The sequence below is a fragment of the Pseudophryne corroboree genome, chromosome 2 (genome assembly GCF_028390025.1).
Source record: "Pseudophryne corroboree isolate aPseCor3 chromosome 2, aPseCor3.hap2, whole genome shotgun sequence".
Classification (NCBI taxonomy): Eukaryota; Metazoa; Chordata; class Amphibia; order Anura; family Myobatrachidae; genus Pseudophryne; species Pseudophryne corroboree.
In genome coordinates this window covers 365,789,020-365,806,137 of record NC_086445.1, presented here as the reverse complement: position 1 = coordinate 365,806,137, position 17,118 = coordinate 365,789,020, and the positions used below count along the sequence as shown (strand labels likewise).

General features: G+C 45.7%; 1 protein-coding gene across 7 annotated transcripts in view; it reads left to right on the top strand.

The window, feature by feature from the left end:
- Positions 1-17,118, top strand: part of MYO16 (myosin XVI) — a 1,104,874-nt gene that overhangs the window by 526,483 nt on the left and 561,273 nt on the right. For all 7 annotated transcript variants that reach the window (XM_063953181.1, XM_063953183.1, XM_063953182.1 and 4 more), the window contains one exon: positions 13,384-13,531. In XM_063953181.1, the coding sequence (XP_063809251.1) occupies positions 13,384-13,531 (148 nt within the window). The remainder of the gene's footprint in view (positions 1-13,383; positions 13,532-17,118) is intronic.

Here is a 17,118-nt window from a genome sequence, read left to right as displayed (position 1 = left end):
ATACATTAGAGATGAGCGGGTTCGGTTTCTTTGAATCCGAACCCGCACGAACTTCACTTTTTTTTTCACGGGTCCGAGCGACTCGGATCTTCCCGCCTTGCTCGGTTAACCCGAGCGCGCCCGAACGTCATCATGACGCTGTCGGATTCTCGCGAGGCTCGGATTCTATCGCGAGACTCGGATTCTATATAAGGAGCCGCGCGTTGCCGCCATTTTCACACGTGCATTGAGATTGATAGGGAGAGGACGTGGCTGGCGTCCTCTCCATTTAGATTAGATTTAGAAGAGAGAGAGAGAGAGAGATTGCTGTGATACTGTAGATTAGAAGAGAGTGCAGAGTGCAGACAGAGTTTAGTGACTGACGACCACAGTGACCAGTGACCACCAGAGACAGTGCAGTTGTTTGTTTTATTTAATATATCCGTTCTCTGCCTGAAAAAAACGATACACAGTCACACAGTGACTCAGTCTGTGTGCACTGCTCAGCCCAGTGTGCTGCACATCAATGTATTGTATATAAAGCTTATAATTGTGGGGGAGACTGGGGAGCACTGCAGGTTGTTATAGCAGGAGCCAGGAGTACATGATAAATAATATTATATTAAAATTAAACAGTGCACACTTTTGCTGCAGGAGTGCCACTGCCAGTGTGACTAGTGGTGACCAGTGCCTGACCACCAGTATATTAGTAGTATTGTATATATATCTCTTTATCAACCAGTCTATATTAGCAGCAGACACAGTACAGTGCGGTAGTTCACGGCTGTGGCTACCTCTGTGTCGGCACTCGGCAGGCAGTCCGTCCATCCATAATTGTATTATATACCACCTAACCGTGGGTTTTTTTTTCTTTCTTTATACCGTCGTCATAGTCATACTAGTTGTTACGAGTATACTACTATCTCTTTATCAACCAGTGTACAGTGCGGTAGTTCACGGCTGTGGCTACCTCTGTGTCGGAACTCGGCAGGCAGTCCGTCCATCCATAATTGTATTATAATATATACCACCTAACCGTGGTTTTTTTTTCGTTCTTTATACCGTCGTCATACTAGTTGTTACGAGTATACTACTATCTCTTTATCAACCAGTGTACAGTGCGGTAGTTCACGGCTGTGGCTACCTCTGTGTCGGAACTCGGCAGGCAGTCCGTCCATCCATAATTGTATTATAATATATACCACCTAACCGTGGTTTTTTTTTCGTTCTTTATACCGTCGTCATACTAGTTGTTACGAGTATACTACTATCTCTTTATCAACCAGTGTACAGTGCGGTAGTTCACGGCTGTGGCTACCTCTGTGTCGGCACTCGGCAGGCAGTCCGTCCAACCATAATTGTATTATATACCACCTAACCGTGGTTTTTTTTTCATTCTTTATACCGTCGTCATACTAGTTGTTACGAGTATACTACTATCTCTTTATCAACCAGTGTACAGTGCGGTAGTTCACGGCTGTGGCTACCTCTGTGTCGGCACTCGGCAGCCCGTCCATAATTGTATATACCAGTGACGTAACCGTGGTTTTTTTTTCTTTCTTTATACATACATACTAGTTACGAGTATACTATCTCTTTATCAACCAGTCTATATATTAGCAGCAGACACAGTACAGTGCGGTAGTTCACGGCTGTGGCTACCTCTGTGTCGGCACTCGGCAGCCCGTCCATAATTGTATATACCACCTAACCGTGGTTTTTTTTTCTTTCTTTATACATACATACTAGTTACGAGTATACTATCTCTTTATCAACCAGTCTATATATTAGCAGCAGACACAGTACAGTGCGGTAGTTCACGGCTGTGGCTACCTCTGTGTCGGCACTCCGCAGCCCGTCCATAATTGTATATACCAGGGACCTAACCGTGGTTTTTTTTTCTTTCTTTATACATACATACTAGTTACGAGTATACTATCTCTTTATCAACCAGTCTATATATTAGCAGCAGACACAGTACAGTGCGGTAGTTCACGGCTGTGGCTACCTCTGTGTCGGCACTCGGCAGCCCGTCCATAATTGTATATACCAGTGACCTAACCGTGGTTTTTTTTTCTTTCTTTATACATACATACTAGTTACGAGTATACTATCTCTTTATCAACCAGTCTATATATTAGCAGCAGACACAGTACAGTGCGGTAGTTCACGGCTGTGGCTACCTCTGTGTCGGCACTCCGCAGCCCGTCCATAATTGTATATACCAGGGACCTAACCGTGGTTTTTTTTTCTTTCTTTATACATACATACTAGTTACGAGTATACTATCTCTTTATCAACCAGTCTATATATTAGCAGCAGACACAGTACAGTGCGGTAGTTCACGGCTGTGGCTACCTCTGTGTCGGCACTCGGCAGCCCGTCCATAATTGTATATACCAGTGACCTAACCGTGGTTTTTTTTTCTTTCTTTATACATACATACTAGTTACGAGTATACTATCTCTTTATCAACCAGTCTATATATTAGCAGCAGACACAGTACAGTGCGGTAGTTCACGGCTGTGGCTACCTCTGTGTCGGCACTCGGCAGCCCGTCCATAATTGTATATACCAGTGACCTAACCGTGGTTTTTTTTTCTTTCTTTATACATACATACTAGTTACGAGTATACTATCTCTTTATCAACCAGTCTATATATTAGCAGCAGACACAGTACAGTGCGGTAGTTCACGGCTGTGGCTACCTCTGTGTCGGCACTCGGCAGCCCGTCCATAATTGTATACTAGTATCCAATCCATCCATCTGCATTGTTTACCTGAGGTGCCTTTTAGTTGTGCCTATTAAAATATGGAGAACAAAAATGTTGAGGTTCCAAAATTAGGGAAAGATCAAGATCCACTTCCACCTCGTGCTGAAGCTGCTGCCACTAGTCATGGCCGAGACGATGAAATGCCAGCAACGTCGTCTGCCAAGGCCGATGCCCAATGGCATAGTACAGAGCATGTCAAAACCAAAACACCAAATATCAGTAAAAAAAGGACTCCAAAACCTAAAATAAAATTGTCGGAGGAGAAGCGTAAACTTGCCAATATGCCATTTACCACACGGAGTGGCAAGGAACGGCTGAGGCCCTGGCCTATGTTCATGGCTAGTGGTTCAGCTTCACATGAGGATGGAAGCACTCAGCCTCTCGCTAGAAAACTGAAAAGACTCAAGCTGGCAAAAGCACCGCAAAGAACTGTGCGTTCTTTGAAATCCCAAATCCACAAGGAGAGTCCAATTGTGTCGGTTGCGATGCCTGACCTTCCCAACACTGGACGTGAAGAGCATGCGCCTTCCACCATTTGCACGCCCCCTGCAAGTGCTGGAAGGAGCACCCGCAGTCCAGTTCCTGATAGTCAGATTGAAGATGTCAGTGTTGAAGTACACCAGGATGAGGAGGATATGGGTGTTGCTGGCGCTGGGGAGGAAATTGACCAGGAGGATTCTGATGGTGAGGTGGTTTGTTTAAGTCAGGCACCCGGGGAGACACCTGTTGTCCGTGGGAGGAATATGGCCGTTGACATGCCAGGTGAAAATACCAAAAAAATCAGCTCTTCGGTGTGGAGGTATTTCACCAGAAATGCGGACAACAGGTGTCAAGCCGTGTGTTCCCTTTGTCAAGCTGTAATAAGTAGGGGTAAGGACGTTAACCACCTCGGAACATCCTCCCTTATACGTCACCTGCAGCGCATTCATAATAAGTCAGTGACAAGTTCAAAAACTTTGGGTGACAGCGGAAGCAGTCCACTGACCAGTAAATCCCTTCCTCTTGTAACCAAGCTCACGCAAACCACCCCACCAACTCCCTCAGTGTCAATTTCCTCCTTCCCCAGGAATGCCAATAGTCCTGCAGGCCATGTCACTGGCAAGTCTGACGAGTCCTCTCCTGCCTGGGATTCCTCCGATGCATCCTTGCGTGTAACGCCTACTGCTGCTGGCGCTGCTGTTGTTGCCGCTGGGAGTCGATGGTCATCCCAGAGGGGAAGTCGTAAGCCCACTTGTACTACTTCCAGTAAGCAATTGACTGTTCAACAGTCCTTTGCGAGGAAGATGAAATATCACAGCAGTCATCCTACTGCAAAGCGGATAACTGAGTCCTTGACAACTATGTTGGTGTTAGACGTGCGTCCGGTATCCGCCGTTAGTTCACAGGGAACTAGACAATTTATTGAGGCAGTGTGCCCCCGTTACCAAATACCATCTAGGTTCCACTTCTCTAGGCAGGCGATACCGAGAATGTACACGGACGTCAGAAAAAGACTCACCAGTCTCCTAAAAAATGCAGTTGTACCCAATGTCCACTTAACCACGGACATGTGGACAAGTGGAGCAGGGCAGGGTCAGGACTATATGACTGTGACAGCCCACTGGGTAGATGTATGGACTCCCGCCGCAAGAACAGCAGCGGCGGCACCAGTAGCAGCATCTCGCAAACGCCAACTCTTTCCTAGGCAGGCTACGCTTTGTATCACCGCTTTCCAGAATACGCACACAGCTGAAAACCTCTTACGGCAACTGAGGAAGATCATCGCGGAATGGCTTACCCCAATTGGACTCTCCTGTGGATTTGTGGCATCGGACAACGCCAGCAATATTGTGTGTGCATTAAATATGGGCAAATTCCAGCACGTCCCATGTTTTGCACATACCTTGAATTTGGTGGTGCAGAATTTTTTAAAAAACGACAGGGGCGTGCAAGAGATGCTGTCGGTGGCCAGAAAAATTGCGGGACACTTTCGGCGTACAGGCACCACGTACAGAAGACTGGAGCACCACCAAAAACTACTGAACCTGCCCTGCCATCATCTGAAGCAAGAAGTGGTAACGAGGTGGAATTCAACCCTCTATATGCTTCAGAGGTTGGAGGAGCAGCAAAAGGCCATTCAAGCCTATACAATTGAGCACGATATAGGAGATGGAATGCACCTGTCTCAAGTGCAGTGGAGAATGATTTCAACGTTGTGCAAGGTTCTGATGCCCTTTGAACTTGCCACACGTGAAGTCAGTTCAGACACTGCCAGCCTGAGTCAGGTCATTCCCCTCATCAGGCTTTTGCAGAAGAAGCTGGAGGCATTGAAGAAGGAGCTAAAAGGGAGCGATTCCGCTAGGCATGTGGGACTTGTGGATGCAGCCCTTAATTCGCTTAACAAGGATTCACGGGTGGTCAATCTGTTGAAATCAGAGCACTACATTTTGGCCACCGTGCTCGATCCTAGATTTAAAGCCTACCTTGGATCTCTCTTTCCGGCAGACACAGGTCTGCTGGGGTTGAAAGACCTGCTGGTGACAAAATTGTCAAGTCAAGCGGAACTCGACCTGTCAACATCTCCTCCTTCACATTCTCCCGCAACTGGGGGTGCGAGGAAAAGGCTCAGAATTCCGAGCCCACCCGCTGGCGGTGATGCAGGGCAGTCTGGAGCGACTGCTGATGCTGACATCTGGTCCGGACTGAAGGACCTGACAACGATTACGGACATGTCGTCTACTGTCACTGCATATGATTCTCTCAACATTGATAGAATGGTGGAGGATTATATGAGTGACCGCATCCAAGTAGGCACGTCACACAGTCCGTACTTATACTGGCAGGAAAAAGAGGCAATTTGGAGGCCCTTGCACAAACTGGCTTTATTCTACCTAAGTTGCCCTCCCACAAGTGTGTACTCCGAAAGAGTGTTTAGTGCCGCCGCTCACCTTGTCAGCAATCGGCGTACGAGGTTACATCCAGAAAATGTGGAGAAGATGATGTTCATTAAAATGAATTATAATCAATTCCTCCGCGGAGACATTGACCAGCAGCAATTGCCTCCACAAAGTACACAGGGAGCTGAGATGGTGGATTCCAGTGGGGACGAATTGATAATCTGTGAGGAGGGGGATGTACACGGTGATATATCGGAGGGTGAAGATGAGGTGGACATCTTGCCTCTGTAGAGCCAGTTTGTGCAAGGAGAGATTAATTGCTTCTTTTTTGGGGGGGGTCCAAACCAACCCGTCATATCAGTCACAGTCGTGTGGCAGACCCTGTCACTGAAATGATGGGTTGGTTAAAGTGTGCATGTCCTGTTTTGTTTATACAACATAAGGGTGGGTGGGAGGGCCCAAGGATAATTCCATCTTGCACCTCTTTTTTCTTTTCTTTTTCTTTGCATCATGTGCTGATTGGGGAGGGTTTTTTGGAAGGGACATCCTGCGTGACACTGCAGTGCCACTCCTAAATGGGCCCGGTGTTTGTGTCGGCCACTAGGGTCGCTAATCTTACTCACACAGCTACCTCATTGCGCCTCTTTTTTTCTTTGCGTCATGTGCTGTTTGGGGAGGGTTTTTTGGAAGGGACATCCTGCGTGACACTGCAGTGCCACTCCTAGATGGGCCCGGTGTTTGTGTCGGCCACTAGGGTCGCTAATCTTACTCACACAGTCCGCTACCTCATTGCGCCTCTTTTTTTCTTTGCGTCATGTGCTATTTGGGGAGGGTTTTTTGGAAGGGCCATCCTGCGTGACACTGCAGTGCCACTCCTAGATGGGCCCGGTGTTTGTGTCGGCCACTAGGGTCGCTAATCTTACTCACACAGTCAGCTACCTCATTGCGCCTCTTTTTTTCTTTGCGTCATGTGCTGTTTGGGGAGGGTTTTTTGGAAGGGCCATCCTGCGTGACACTGCAGTGCCACTCCTAGATGGGCCCGGTGTTTGTGTCGGCCACTAGGGTCGCTAATCTTACTCACACAGCTACCTCATTGCGCCTCTTTTTTTCTTTGCGTCATGTGCTGTTTGGGGATGGTTTTTTGGAAGGGACATCCTGCGTGACACTGCAGTGCCACTCCTAGATGGGCCCGGTGTTTGTGTCGGCCACTAGGGTCGCTTATCTTACTCACACAGCGACCTCGGTGCAAATTTTAGGACTAAAAATAATATTGTGAGGTGTGAGGTATTCAGAATAGACTGAAAATGAGTGTAAATTATGGTTTTTGAGGTTAATAATACTTTGGGATCAAAATGACCCCCAAATTCTATGATTTAAGCTGTTTTTTAGTGTTTTTGGAAAAAAAACACCCGAATCCAAAACACACCCGAATCCGACAAAAAAAATTCGGTGAGGTTTTGCCAAAACGCGTTCGAACCCAAAACACGGCCGCGGAACCGAACCCAAAACCAAAACACAAAACCCGAAAAATGTCAGGCGCTCATCTCTACTATACATCTCTACAAGTGTTTTATACACCCCTTGGACTGTGGCACATTTCTTTCCAAAGGATTTTTACAGGAGACTGTGAGTGGCCTCCAACAGTGGTAATATACATAACCAAGTGCTGTGCTGTGTTTGCCTCTATTTTATTCATTATACCTATTTTATTACATTTTATATATGTGGTTGCAACCAAAAATTTATTCTGTTTAATAAAAATGTTATATTATATATATCTAGTGTTTAGCGCTGTATATCCTCTTCCTATTACCATCACGAAGCGTATCATTGAGGCTATTGACACCTCATCCCTATCCTCCCTGTTTGACTCCCTTCTCTCTCCTCTTCTCTCTCTCACATGCCCTGAACAAGCCACATCCCTATACAATGCATCTCTTACTTCTGCCCTTGACTCCGTTGCTCCGCTAACCACTATTCACCCTTGCAGATCAACACCTCAACCCTGGCACACCAAATGCACCAGATATCTACAAAAATGCTCACGTACTGCCGAGCGACAGTGGAGGAAATCACGCTCTAAAGCAGACTTCCTCCATTTCAAATTCATGCTCTCATCCTTCAGTACTGCCCTTTCCCTTGCTAAACAATCATACTTCAAAATCCTCATTTCTACCCAGTCTTCCAACCCCCGGCGCCTCTTTGCCACTGTTAACTCCCTCCTGCCCACCACCACCTCCTCTCCCTTCCTCATTGTCTGCTCTTGACTTTGCCACTTATTTCACATCCAAGATTGACTCCATACGTCAGGATATCACATCCCACCAGACCAGCAACCAGCCACCACCCATCCCTTGCCACCCCTCCCCTTCCCTCTTACCAACTCTGACATCTTTCTCCCATGTATCTGGCGAGGAAGTCATGGCCCTCATCCGTTCCTCCCCCCCCCACAACCTCCCCGCTCGACCCTATCCCCTCCCACCTCCTCCGCTAACTCTCTCCTTCTGCCTGTTCCCATCTTGCCCACCTTCTCAATCTCTCCCTTTCATCAGGCACTGTCCCCTCTGCCTTCAAGCATGCTCTTGTCTCCCCTATTCTTAAAAAACCCACTCTTGATCCTAACACTCTCTCCAACTATCGACCCATCTCTCTCCTCCCCTTTGCCTCCAAACTTCTTGAGCGTATTGTCTATAATCGCCTCACTGCCTTTCTTTCCTCTCACTCACTGCTTGACCCATTCCAGTCTGGTTTCCGTTCTCTCCACTCCACTGAAACTGCCCTCACAAAAGTCTGCAATGACCTCCATACAGCCAAATCTAAGGGCCACTACTCTCTGCTTATTCTTCTTGACCTCTCTGCTGCTTTTGACACTGTGGACCACCCTCTCCTTCTGCAAATCCTTCACTCTCTTGGTCTGCGTGATACTGCCCTCTCCTGGCTGTCCTCCTACCTCTCTGAACGTTCCTTCTCTGTCTCCTCTCATGATGCTACCTCCCCCCCACTTCCACTAACTGTTGGTGTCCCCCAAGGCTCTGTTCTTGGTCCTCTCCTTTTCTCTCTCTATACATCCTCTTTAGGTAAACTCATTAGTTATTTTAACTTCCAATACCACCTCTATGCTGATGACACTCAAATCTACCTCTCCTCCCCTGATCTCTCCACGGCTCTCCTCACTCGTACCTCAAACTGTCTTTCTGCTATCTCTTCCTGGATGTCTCAGCGCTTTCTTAAACTCAACATGTCTAAGACTGAGCTGATCATCTTCCCACCCTCCCGCACAGCCTCACCTCCCACAATCTCATTATCCATTGATGGCACGACTATCTCCCGTAGCCCCCAAGTAGGCTGTCTTGGCGTAATCCTTGACTCCTCCCTCTCTTTCAAACCACACATTCAGCACCTCTCACAAACCTGTCATTTTCATCTCAAAAACATTTCCAGAATCAGACCTTTTCTCACCCAGGATGCCACTAAGATCATTATTCACTCACTGATTATTTCCAGACTGGACTACTGTAATCTCCTCCTAACTGGCCTCCCTGACAATTACCTCTCTCCACTCCAATCTATCCTCAATGCTGCTGCCCGGCTCATCTTCCTCACCAAACGCACTACGTCTACCTCCCCTCTCCTACAGGCCCTCCACTGGCTTCCCTTCCCTTTCAGAATCCAATTCAAACTTCTCACACTCACTTACAAAGCTCTCACCCACTCCTCTCCCATCTACATCTCTGACCTTATCTCCCTTTACTCTCCCACCCGTCCTCTTCGCTCTGCTAATGCACGCCGACTCTCCTGTCTTCTGATTACTTCCTCCCACTCCTATCTCCAAGATTTTTCACATGCTGCTCCCTTTCTCTGGAATTCTTTACCTCTCCCCCTCAGACTCTCCACCTCTCTACAAAACTTCAAACGGGCTCTTAAGACCCATTTCTTTACCAAACCTAGCCAAATCTCAACCTAACCTTCTGTTCCACGCTCTCTATGTACCCCATCTGTGTCACCCCTGTCTGTCTACCCCTCCCCTTAGAATGTAAGCTCTCATGAGTAGGGCCCTCTTCCCTCATGTGCTTATACTTTTCTTACTTTAATAATCCTCAACTGCCCAGATCCCGCAGTTTTTTGGCCACCTGGAACTTATCTCTATGTTTACTGGTGTAGTTATGCTTAGTTGCCCTGTACTTGTCCTATATTGTCTTCAACTGTAAGTCACTATTTTCCTGTTTTGATTATGTGCATATGTACTCTGTAATTGGGCGCTGCGGAACCCTTGTGGCGCCATATAAATAAAGGATAATAATAATAATAATAATAATAAAATAATTGGCCCCAAACAGCACATGCTGCAAAGAAAAGAGAAAAAGAGGTGCACTGTGGTTGCTGGACGGCTAAGCTAAGTGACACAAACACCTCAAGATCACAGGAATTATTCGTTCTAATCAATGGTATTATTGGTCCAAATCACTGGAAGAAAATGACAAAATCACTGGAATTATTCGTTCTAATCAATGGTATTATTGGTCCAAATCACTGGAAGAAAATGACAAAATCACTGGAATTATTCATTCTAATCAATGGTATTATTGGTCCAAATCACTGGAAGAAAATGACAAAATCACTGGAATTATTTGTTCTAATCAATGTTATTGGTCCAAGTCACTGGAAGAAAATGCCAAAATCACTGGAATTATTAATTCTAATCAATGGTATTATTGGTCCAAATCACTGGAAGAAAATAACAAAATCACTGGAATTATTCGTAAACATTTGTAGAAAGTCGCTGCTTTCTGATTACAGAAATGCTCAGATATTCCTGCAAATCCACAATCCCTTCCCAGAGGAAAAAGAAATTGAGAAACCGTTGTTTGAGAACGTTTGTTCTCTTTCCCTTACAAAGGAACAAACCACTTTCCAAGAGGACTGACGTTTTTGGGATTATGGAGACATGTTTTTGAATATAAATCCTAAAGCAGGTGATGTATTAGAGCAAAAGAGTGCAAGAGACCAGCCATGCAGTTTCTGAAATATGGGCCCTCATTCCGAGTTGATCGGTCGCAAGGCGAATTTAGCAGAGTTACACACGCTAAGCCGCCGCCTACTGGGAGTGAATCTTAGCTTCTTAAAATTGCGACCGATGTATTCGCAATATTGCGATTACTAACTACTTAGCAGTTTCAGAGTAGCTCCAGACTTACTCTGCCTGTGCGATCAGTTCAGTGCTTGTCGTTCCTGGTTGACGTCACAAACACACCCAGCGTTCGCCCAGACACTCCCACCGTTTCTCCGGCCACTCCTGCGTTTTTTCCGGAAACGGTAGCGTTTTCAGCCACACGCCCCTGAAACGCCGTGTTTCCGCCCAGTAACACCCATTTCCTGTCAATCACATTACGATCGCCTGAGCGAAGAAAAAGCCGTGAGTAAAAATACTTTCTTCATAGTAAAGTTACTTGGCGCAGTCGCAGTGCGAACTTTGCGCATGCGTACTAAGCGGATTTTCACTGCGATGCGATGAAAAAGAACGAGCGAACAACTCGGAATGAGGGCCCTTATGACAAAATGTTACTGTATTTCATAAGCACTCATTCCTAACTCTGCTAAGTACTGTTTGGTATACTGTATCTGGCTTCCATGAGGTAGTTGTCCATTATTTCAGCTTCCATTGACCTTTTTGAAAGCGGTAGAAGTTATCGAATCTTTTTTTTTTCCCCTATTTTTAATTTTCTCCTGCATAGCCCAGTAAAATGTTGTAATGTTAAGTATTGACTTGTGCCTTCTGGGGGTCCACTTTTTCACCAAACCCAGCCAAATCTCATCCTAACCCTCTGTTCCACGTTCTCTATGTACCCCATCTGTGTCACCTATGTCTGTCTACCCCTCCCCTTTAGATTGTAAGCTCTCACGAGCAGGGCCCTCTTCCCTCATGTGCTTATCCTTTGTCTTACTTTAATAATCTTCAACTGTACCACATCCAGCAGTCTTCTGCCACCTAATACTTATTCCAGTGTCATCTGCTGATGTAACTATGTTTATTTACCCTGTACTTGTCCTATACTGTCATCAACTGTAAGTTGCTGTTTTCCTGTTTGATTATTTATCTACTCTGTAATTGGGTGCTGCAGAACCCTTGTGGCGCCATATAAATAAAGGATAATAATATAGGGTGTATAATCCCCAGGTGTATCTCACACATCACACAGTACAGTGTATAGGGTGTATAATCCCCAGGTGTATCTCACACATCGCTCAGTACAGATTACAGGATGTATAAAATCACCAGGTGTATAACACACGTCGCACAGTACAGTATACATACTGGTCACAACAATGCAGCAGATATTGAGCATTGATCAGGATAATAGAAGTGACACAGAGCTGCAAGATACAGCAATGGCCTATTGTACTGTACTATATATGTATACTGCTGGTCACCAAAATGCTGCACTGTCCTACTATATACTGCTCACAATAATGCAGCACAGAGATAGTATACTTGACACAGAGCACAATGCAGCACACTGAGCACAGATATTTGCAGCACACTGAGCACAGATATGGAGCATTTTCAGGCAGAGAACGTAGATATTGTCAGCACACTGAGCACAGATATTTGCAGCACACTTAGCACAGATATTTGCAGCACACTGAGCACAGATTATGGAGCTTTTCAGGGAGAGAATGCAGCCACTTCCTCTCCGTTCAATCTCCAATGCACGAGTGAAAATGGCGGCGACGCGCGGCTCTTTATATAGAATACGAATCTCGCAAGAATCCGACAGCGGGATGATGACGTTCGGGCATGTTCGGGTTAACCGAGCAAGGCGGGAAGATCCGAGGCTGCCTCGGAACCGTGTAAAATAGGTGAAGTTCGGGGGGGTTCGGATCTCAACTAACCGAACCCACTCATCTCTAGTTTTATTAGAAAATTGATGGATTGAGATACAGTAGCAGGATGCAATGTCTGAGAGAAGTATAGTGGATTGCTGGTTTGCCAGTAAAAGGGTGTCATTGCGCTGTATGCGGCTTTTTAAAAAGCTGGATAAGAATACCCTGAAGGAGGAAGTTGTGTGTAGGGAATGAGTTGAACAACTTTTTTGCTATTGCACATGCCTAAATAATCCTGGAACTCCTTACTGCGCAAGTGGGAACTCAAGTGTCCGATGGTATTTGCGATTGCATTCCAAATCACAAATCCACTACTTCAGAGGCCAGGTTTAGTTAGATTTGAGGAGAATATCTAGAGTTAGAGTAGACCTTAGGATTCCGTAAATGTCAATGGTGAAACCGATGTTGCGTAAATGTTGGAGTGCTTACAATTTCCATTGCAATTGCACAGACCGCGGAGGCTGAAAGTGGGTGTATCATCACTCATACACTCCATCACCCGGTAGCGCACAAAGGTAAGGCTGAGATTAGCATTTGCATATTCTGCAACTGCTATTGAGAGAACCGCTGCGATCATGGCAGCATTACCAACTACCTCTAAATCAGGCCGTGTCGCTGGAAGAGAGTACAGAATGTAGACTAAAGTTCAGACTACTAACATTACTACCCAATTTTTTATACATTGGTGAATGGCCACCTCCCAAAGGTGGCTGTTGTCCCATACAATTGGGAGTTTGGGCCTTAAATATTTATTTAGGTTTTAAGAATCAGGGGTACATGACATCCTTTGCACTATTATTAATAATACTATAACTGGAACTTAAAAAAACTTGTAAAAAGGTTTCTCAAACACACATTTATTTGAATTCCAGCCAGACTGTACACATATATGCTGGAGAAGACCCGTCTGATCAGCCAAGCCTCAGGCCAAAGCAACTTTCTTATTTTTTACCTTATGATAGATGGGTTGTCTGCCGAAGAGAAATATAATTTATACCTCAGAAGCACAACTACACACAGGTAAAGCAACACCTTCTATAGCATTGATGTAATTATTGAAATTATAATAAAATACCAAGAAATACATTATTTTTTAATTTATTGTATTGTAAATTGTTTATGAAGATTGTACTGTGTTGGGATATGACTAACAGACATACTTGTAGAAGAAGAATATCTTTAGTGTATTCCAGTGATACCCATGCTTTTTCATTGTGGGACTCATCTGCTGTGTACCTATCTTAGTCATTATTCTGTGACTCATACTGTATGATAAAATATTGTGATGACTACAAATGGAATTATGTGAAATATTAATTCACTAAGTACAAGTTTTAATTGCTAATTACATTGAATAACCATTTCATATCTCCAGCAACTGTATTATACCACTTTCAGACCGCAAGCAATAATCTGGTGTATTGCACGTGAACCCGTGTTCAACCCTGCTCGCTACCCGAGTTGAAATACCGGGTCACTCAACTTGGGCTATATCAACTGGACCCTTTCAGACTGTGCTGCAACCGTGTTACTGTGCATTCACATGCAATAAACTGGGTTATTGCTGGCAGTCTGAAAGGGGTACTGTATATGTGATTTAGGTTTAGTGTAAACTAGGCACATATTCTGCAGTTGTCAACGCCCCATATGCAAATTTGCAACCATTTCTGCTGCGGGGTACACTGGGCTCCACAAGGATTGGACAATGGGGTGTAGAATAAGATCTTGGGGGGTCATTCAGAGTTGTTCGCTCGTTGCCGAGTTTCGCTATATTGCGATTAGTCGCTTACTGCGCATGCGCAAGGTCCGCAGAGCGCATGCAGTTAGTTATTTTACTCAAAAGTTAGGTATTTTACTCACGGCATAACGAGGATTTTTCATCGTTCTGGTGATCGGAGTGTGATTGACAGGAAGTGGGTGTTTCTGGGCGGAAACTGGACGTTTTATGGGTGTGTGCGGAAAAACGCTGCAGTTTCTGGGAAAAACGCGGGAGTGTCTGGAGAAACGGGGGAGTGTCTGGGCGAACGCTGAGTGTGTTTGTGACGTCAAACCAGGAACGAAACTGACTGAACTGTTCGCAGTGGCAGAGTAAGTCCCGAGCTACTCAGAAACTGCAAAGAAATTTCTATTCGCAATTATGCGAATCTTTCGTTCGCAATTCTGCAAAGCTAAGATTCACTCCCAGTAGGCGGCGGCTTAGCGTGTGCAATGCTGCTAAAAGCAGCTAGCGAGCGAACAACTCGGAATGAGGGCCTTGATCCGAGGCACCAACAGGCTCAAAGCTTTGACTGTTCCCAGAATGCACAGTGCCGCCTCCCATATCACCCCGCCTCCCAGCACAGGAGCTCAGTTTTGTAAGTTGGTGCTGCAGTAAGCAGGCACTGAACACAGGGGCTTGTCCAGGCAGCCCTAAGAAAAGCTTTTTATGAGGTAAAAAGTGAAGACTTCAAGGGCAGCAGCTGTGGTAAATGTCTTGTGACATTCACTGCTGCAGCTCCAGCTCTCCCCAGCGGCGCTGTACACTCCCGAGCCCTGGTTGCCGGGTACCTACAGCGGAGGCTCCGGTTTTCTTCACGCTAGACACACACGGCTGGGGCTCTCCAGGATCGCGTGGCCGCGCTTCGGGAGGTGGTAAGTGGGTCCCGCTTGCGGGACCCGGTCTTTATCGCGATCCGGCGCGGTCAGTGGGAGGCGGGCCGCGCGCGCTGGCGGTGGACACTGTGGATACAGGCGATCCCACTAGATCACCAGGGCATGGGCGCAGGTCAGGTTTTCTCTCTAGACCAATTCTTATATTGCCCACAGTACCCGGTGGTTTTGCCAGCAGAGGGGATAAGGCTTAGACCTGAAGCCCCTCCCCCAGCCCCAGGGCGCCATTTCTAGCAAGTGTTCCTGCCCTGGAGCTGCATATCTGGCTTTTCCTCACATCCGGTCAGTGTCTGCGGCGCCATTATCCCTCAGTTCACTGTTCCTGGGACTGCTTGGGTAAATCCTCCTATGTAAAGCCGCCTGGTTGTCAGCGCTGTGCCTTTACATGACACTTAAGTATTCTACCTGCCTTTTTAGACAGTGATCGTTAAGAAAGAGTGCACTTAGTCAGGGTGTTCTAGTACAATTACCCTGTGATATACATCCAGTTCTTACTGTGTACTGTTATATCTATTGTTATATAGCTGTGTAAGCTAGTCCAGTGCAGTATTATTGTCAGTAATAACCTCTGCATTGTACAAACTGTGACTTTCTGTGTGTGCATTTGATAGCTGAGTGGTGTCCATTTCGTGTCTTTCACTCAACCTGCTATCCCTATATTCCATAACCTGAGGGGGCTTGGTGCGTCAGGTGTTATCTAATATAGGATTTTAACAAAGATATACTGTATTACGTATTTTTCTCTGTGATTTAGTCACCATAGCTCTCCTTTATCTCTGCTAGTGCTGACTACACTGTGCAGGGGTTTGGGTACAGAGGTATAGTGCTGCTGATAATTGTACTGTGTTAACCTCATATTTGGAAAAAGGGAAGAACGATCACAGGGCAGTATTATGCTCAATTATTGGGCAGATTTGACGACTCATTGAAGAGAAAACGGACCCACTTGGTGAAGAAAAAAGTGCTGTTCCACCACAACAATGCAGTGGCACACTCGTCCCACAGCAAAATTGGGCCACAAATTGCTGCCGTATTCTCCGGATTTGGCCCCCTGCGACTTCTTCCTGTAGATCAATGGGGAGCATATCTAGACTTTAGTAAGGCATTTGACACTGTCCCACATCGCAGACTGTTAAATAAACTTGAAAGCCTGGGGGTGGATTACAAAACAGTTAAATGGTTAAGAACCTGGTTGCAGGATAGGAAACACAATTGTAGTAAATGGAGTGCAATCTATGGAGGGAAATGTTTCCAGTGGAGTACCCCAGGGATCTGTACTTGGTCCAGTTCTCTTTAATATCTTTGTTGGTGACATTGCAAATGGTATTGAAGAGAAAGTATGCCTTTTTGCAGATTATACAAGATATGCAACAGGGAGGGATATAACAAATGATTGATGACCTAGGTAGGCTTGAGAAATGGTCAAGAACGTGGCAACTACAGTTTAATGATAAAAAATGCAAAATCATGCACTTGGGTCTCAAAAACCCAAAGGCTAAATATAGTATCAAGGGTACTATAATGGAAACTACTGAGGAGGAAAGGGATTTAGGAGTCATTTTTTCAAGTGACTTGAAGGCAGGAAAGCAATGCAACAAAGCAATGAGAAGGGCAAGTCAGCTGCTTGGTTGCATAGGGAGGAATCGCTAGCAGGACAAAAAGTGATAATGCCACTGTGTATGTCATTAGTACGGCCCCATCTGGAATACTGTGTCCAGTTCTGGAGACCATATCTCCAGAAGGATATAAATACAGTAGAGAGTGTACAAAGAAGGACAACTAAAATGGTGCATGGCCTACATCACAAAACTTACCCGGTAAAGACTAAAAGATCTTAACATGTATAGTTTGGAGGAGAGAAGGGAAAGGGGGGACATGATAGAAACTTTCAAATATATCAAGGGTCTTAACAAAGCTCAGGAGGGAAACACTGAGACTGGAGGGGGGGAAGTTCAGGG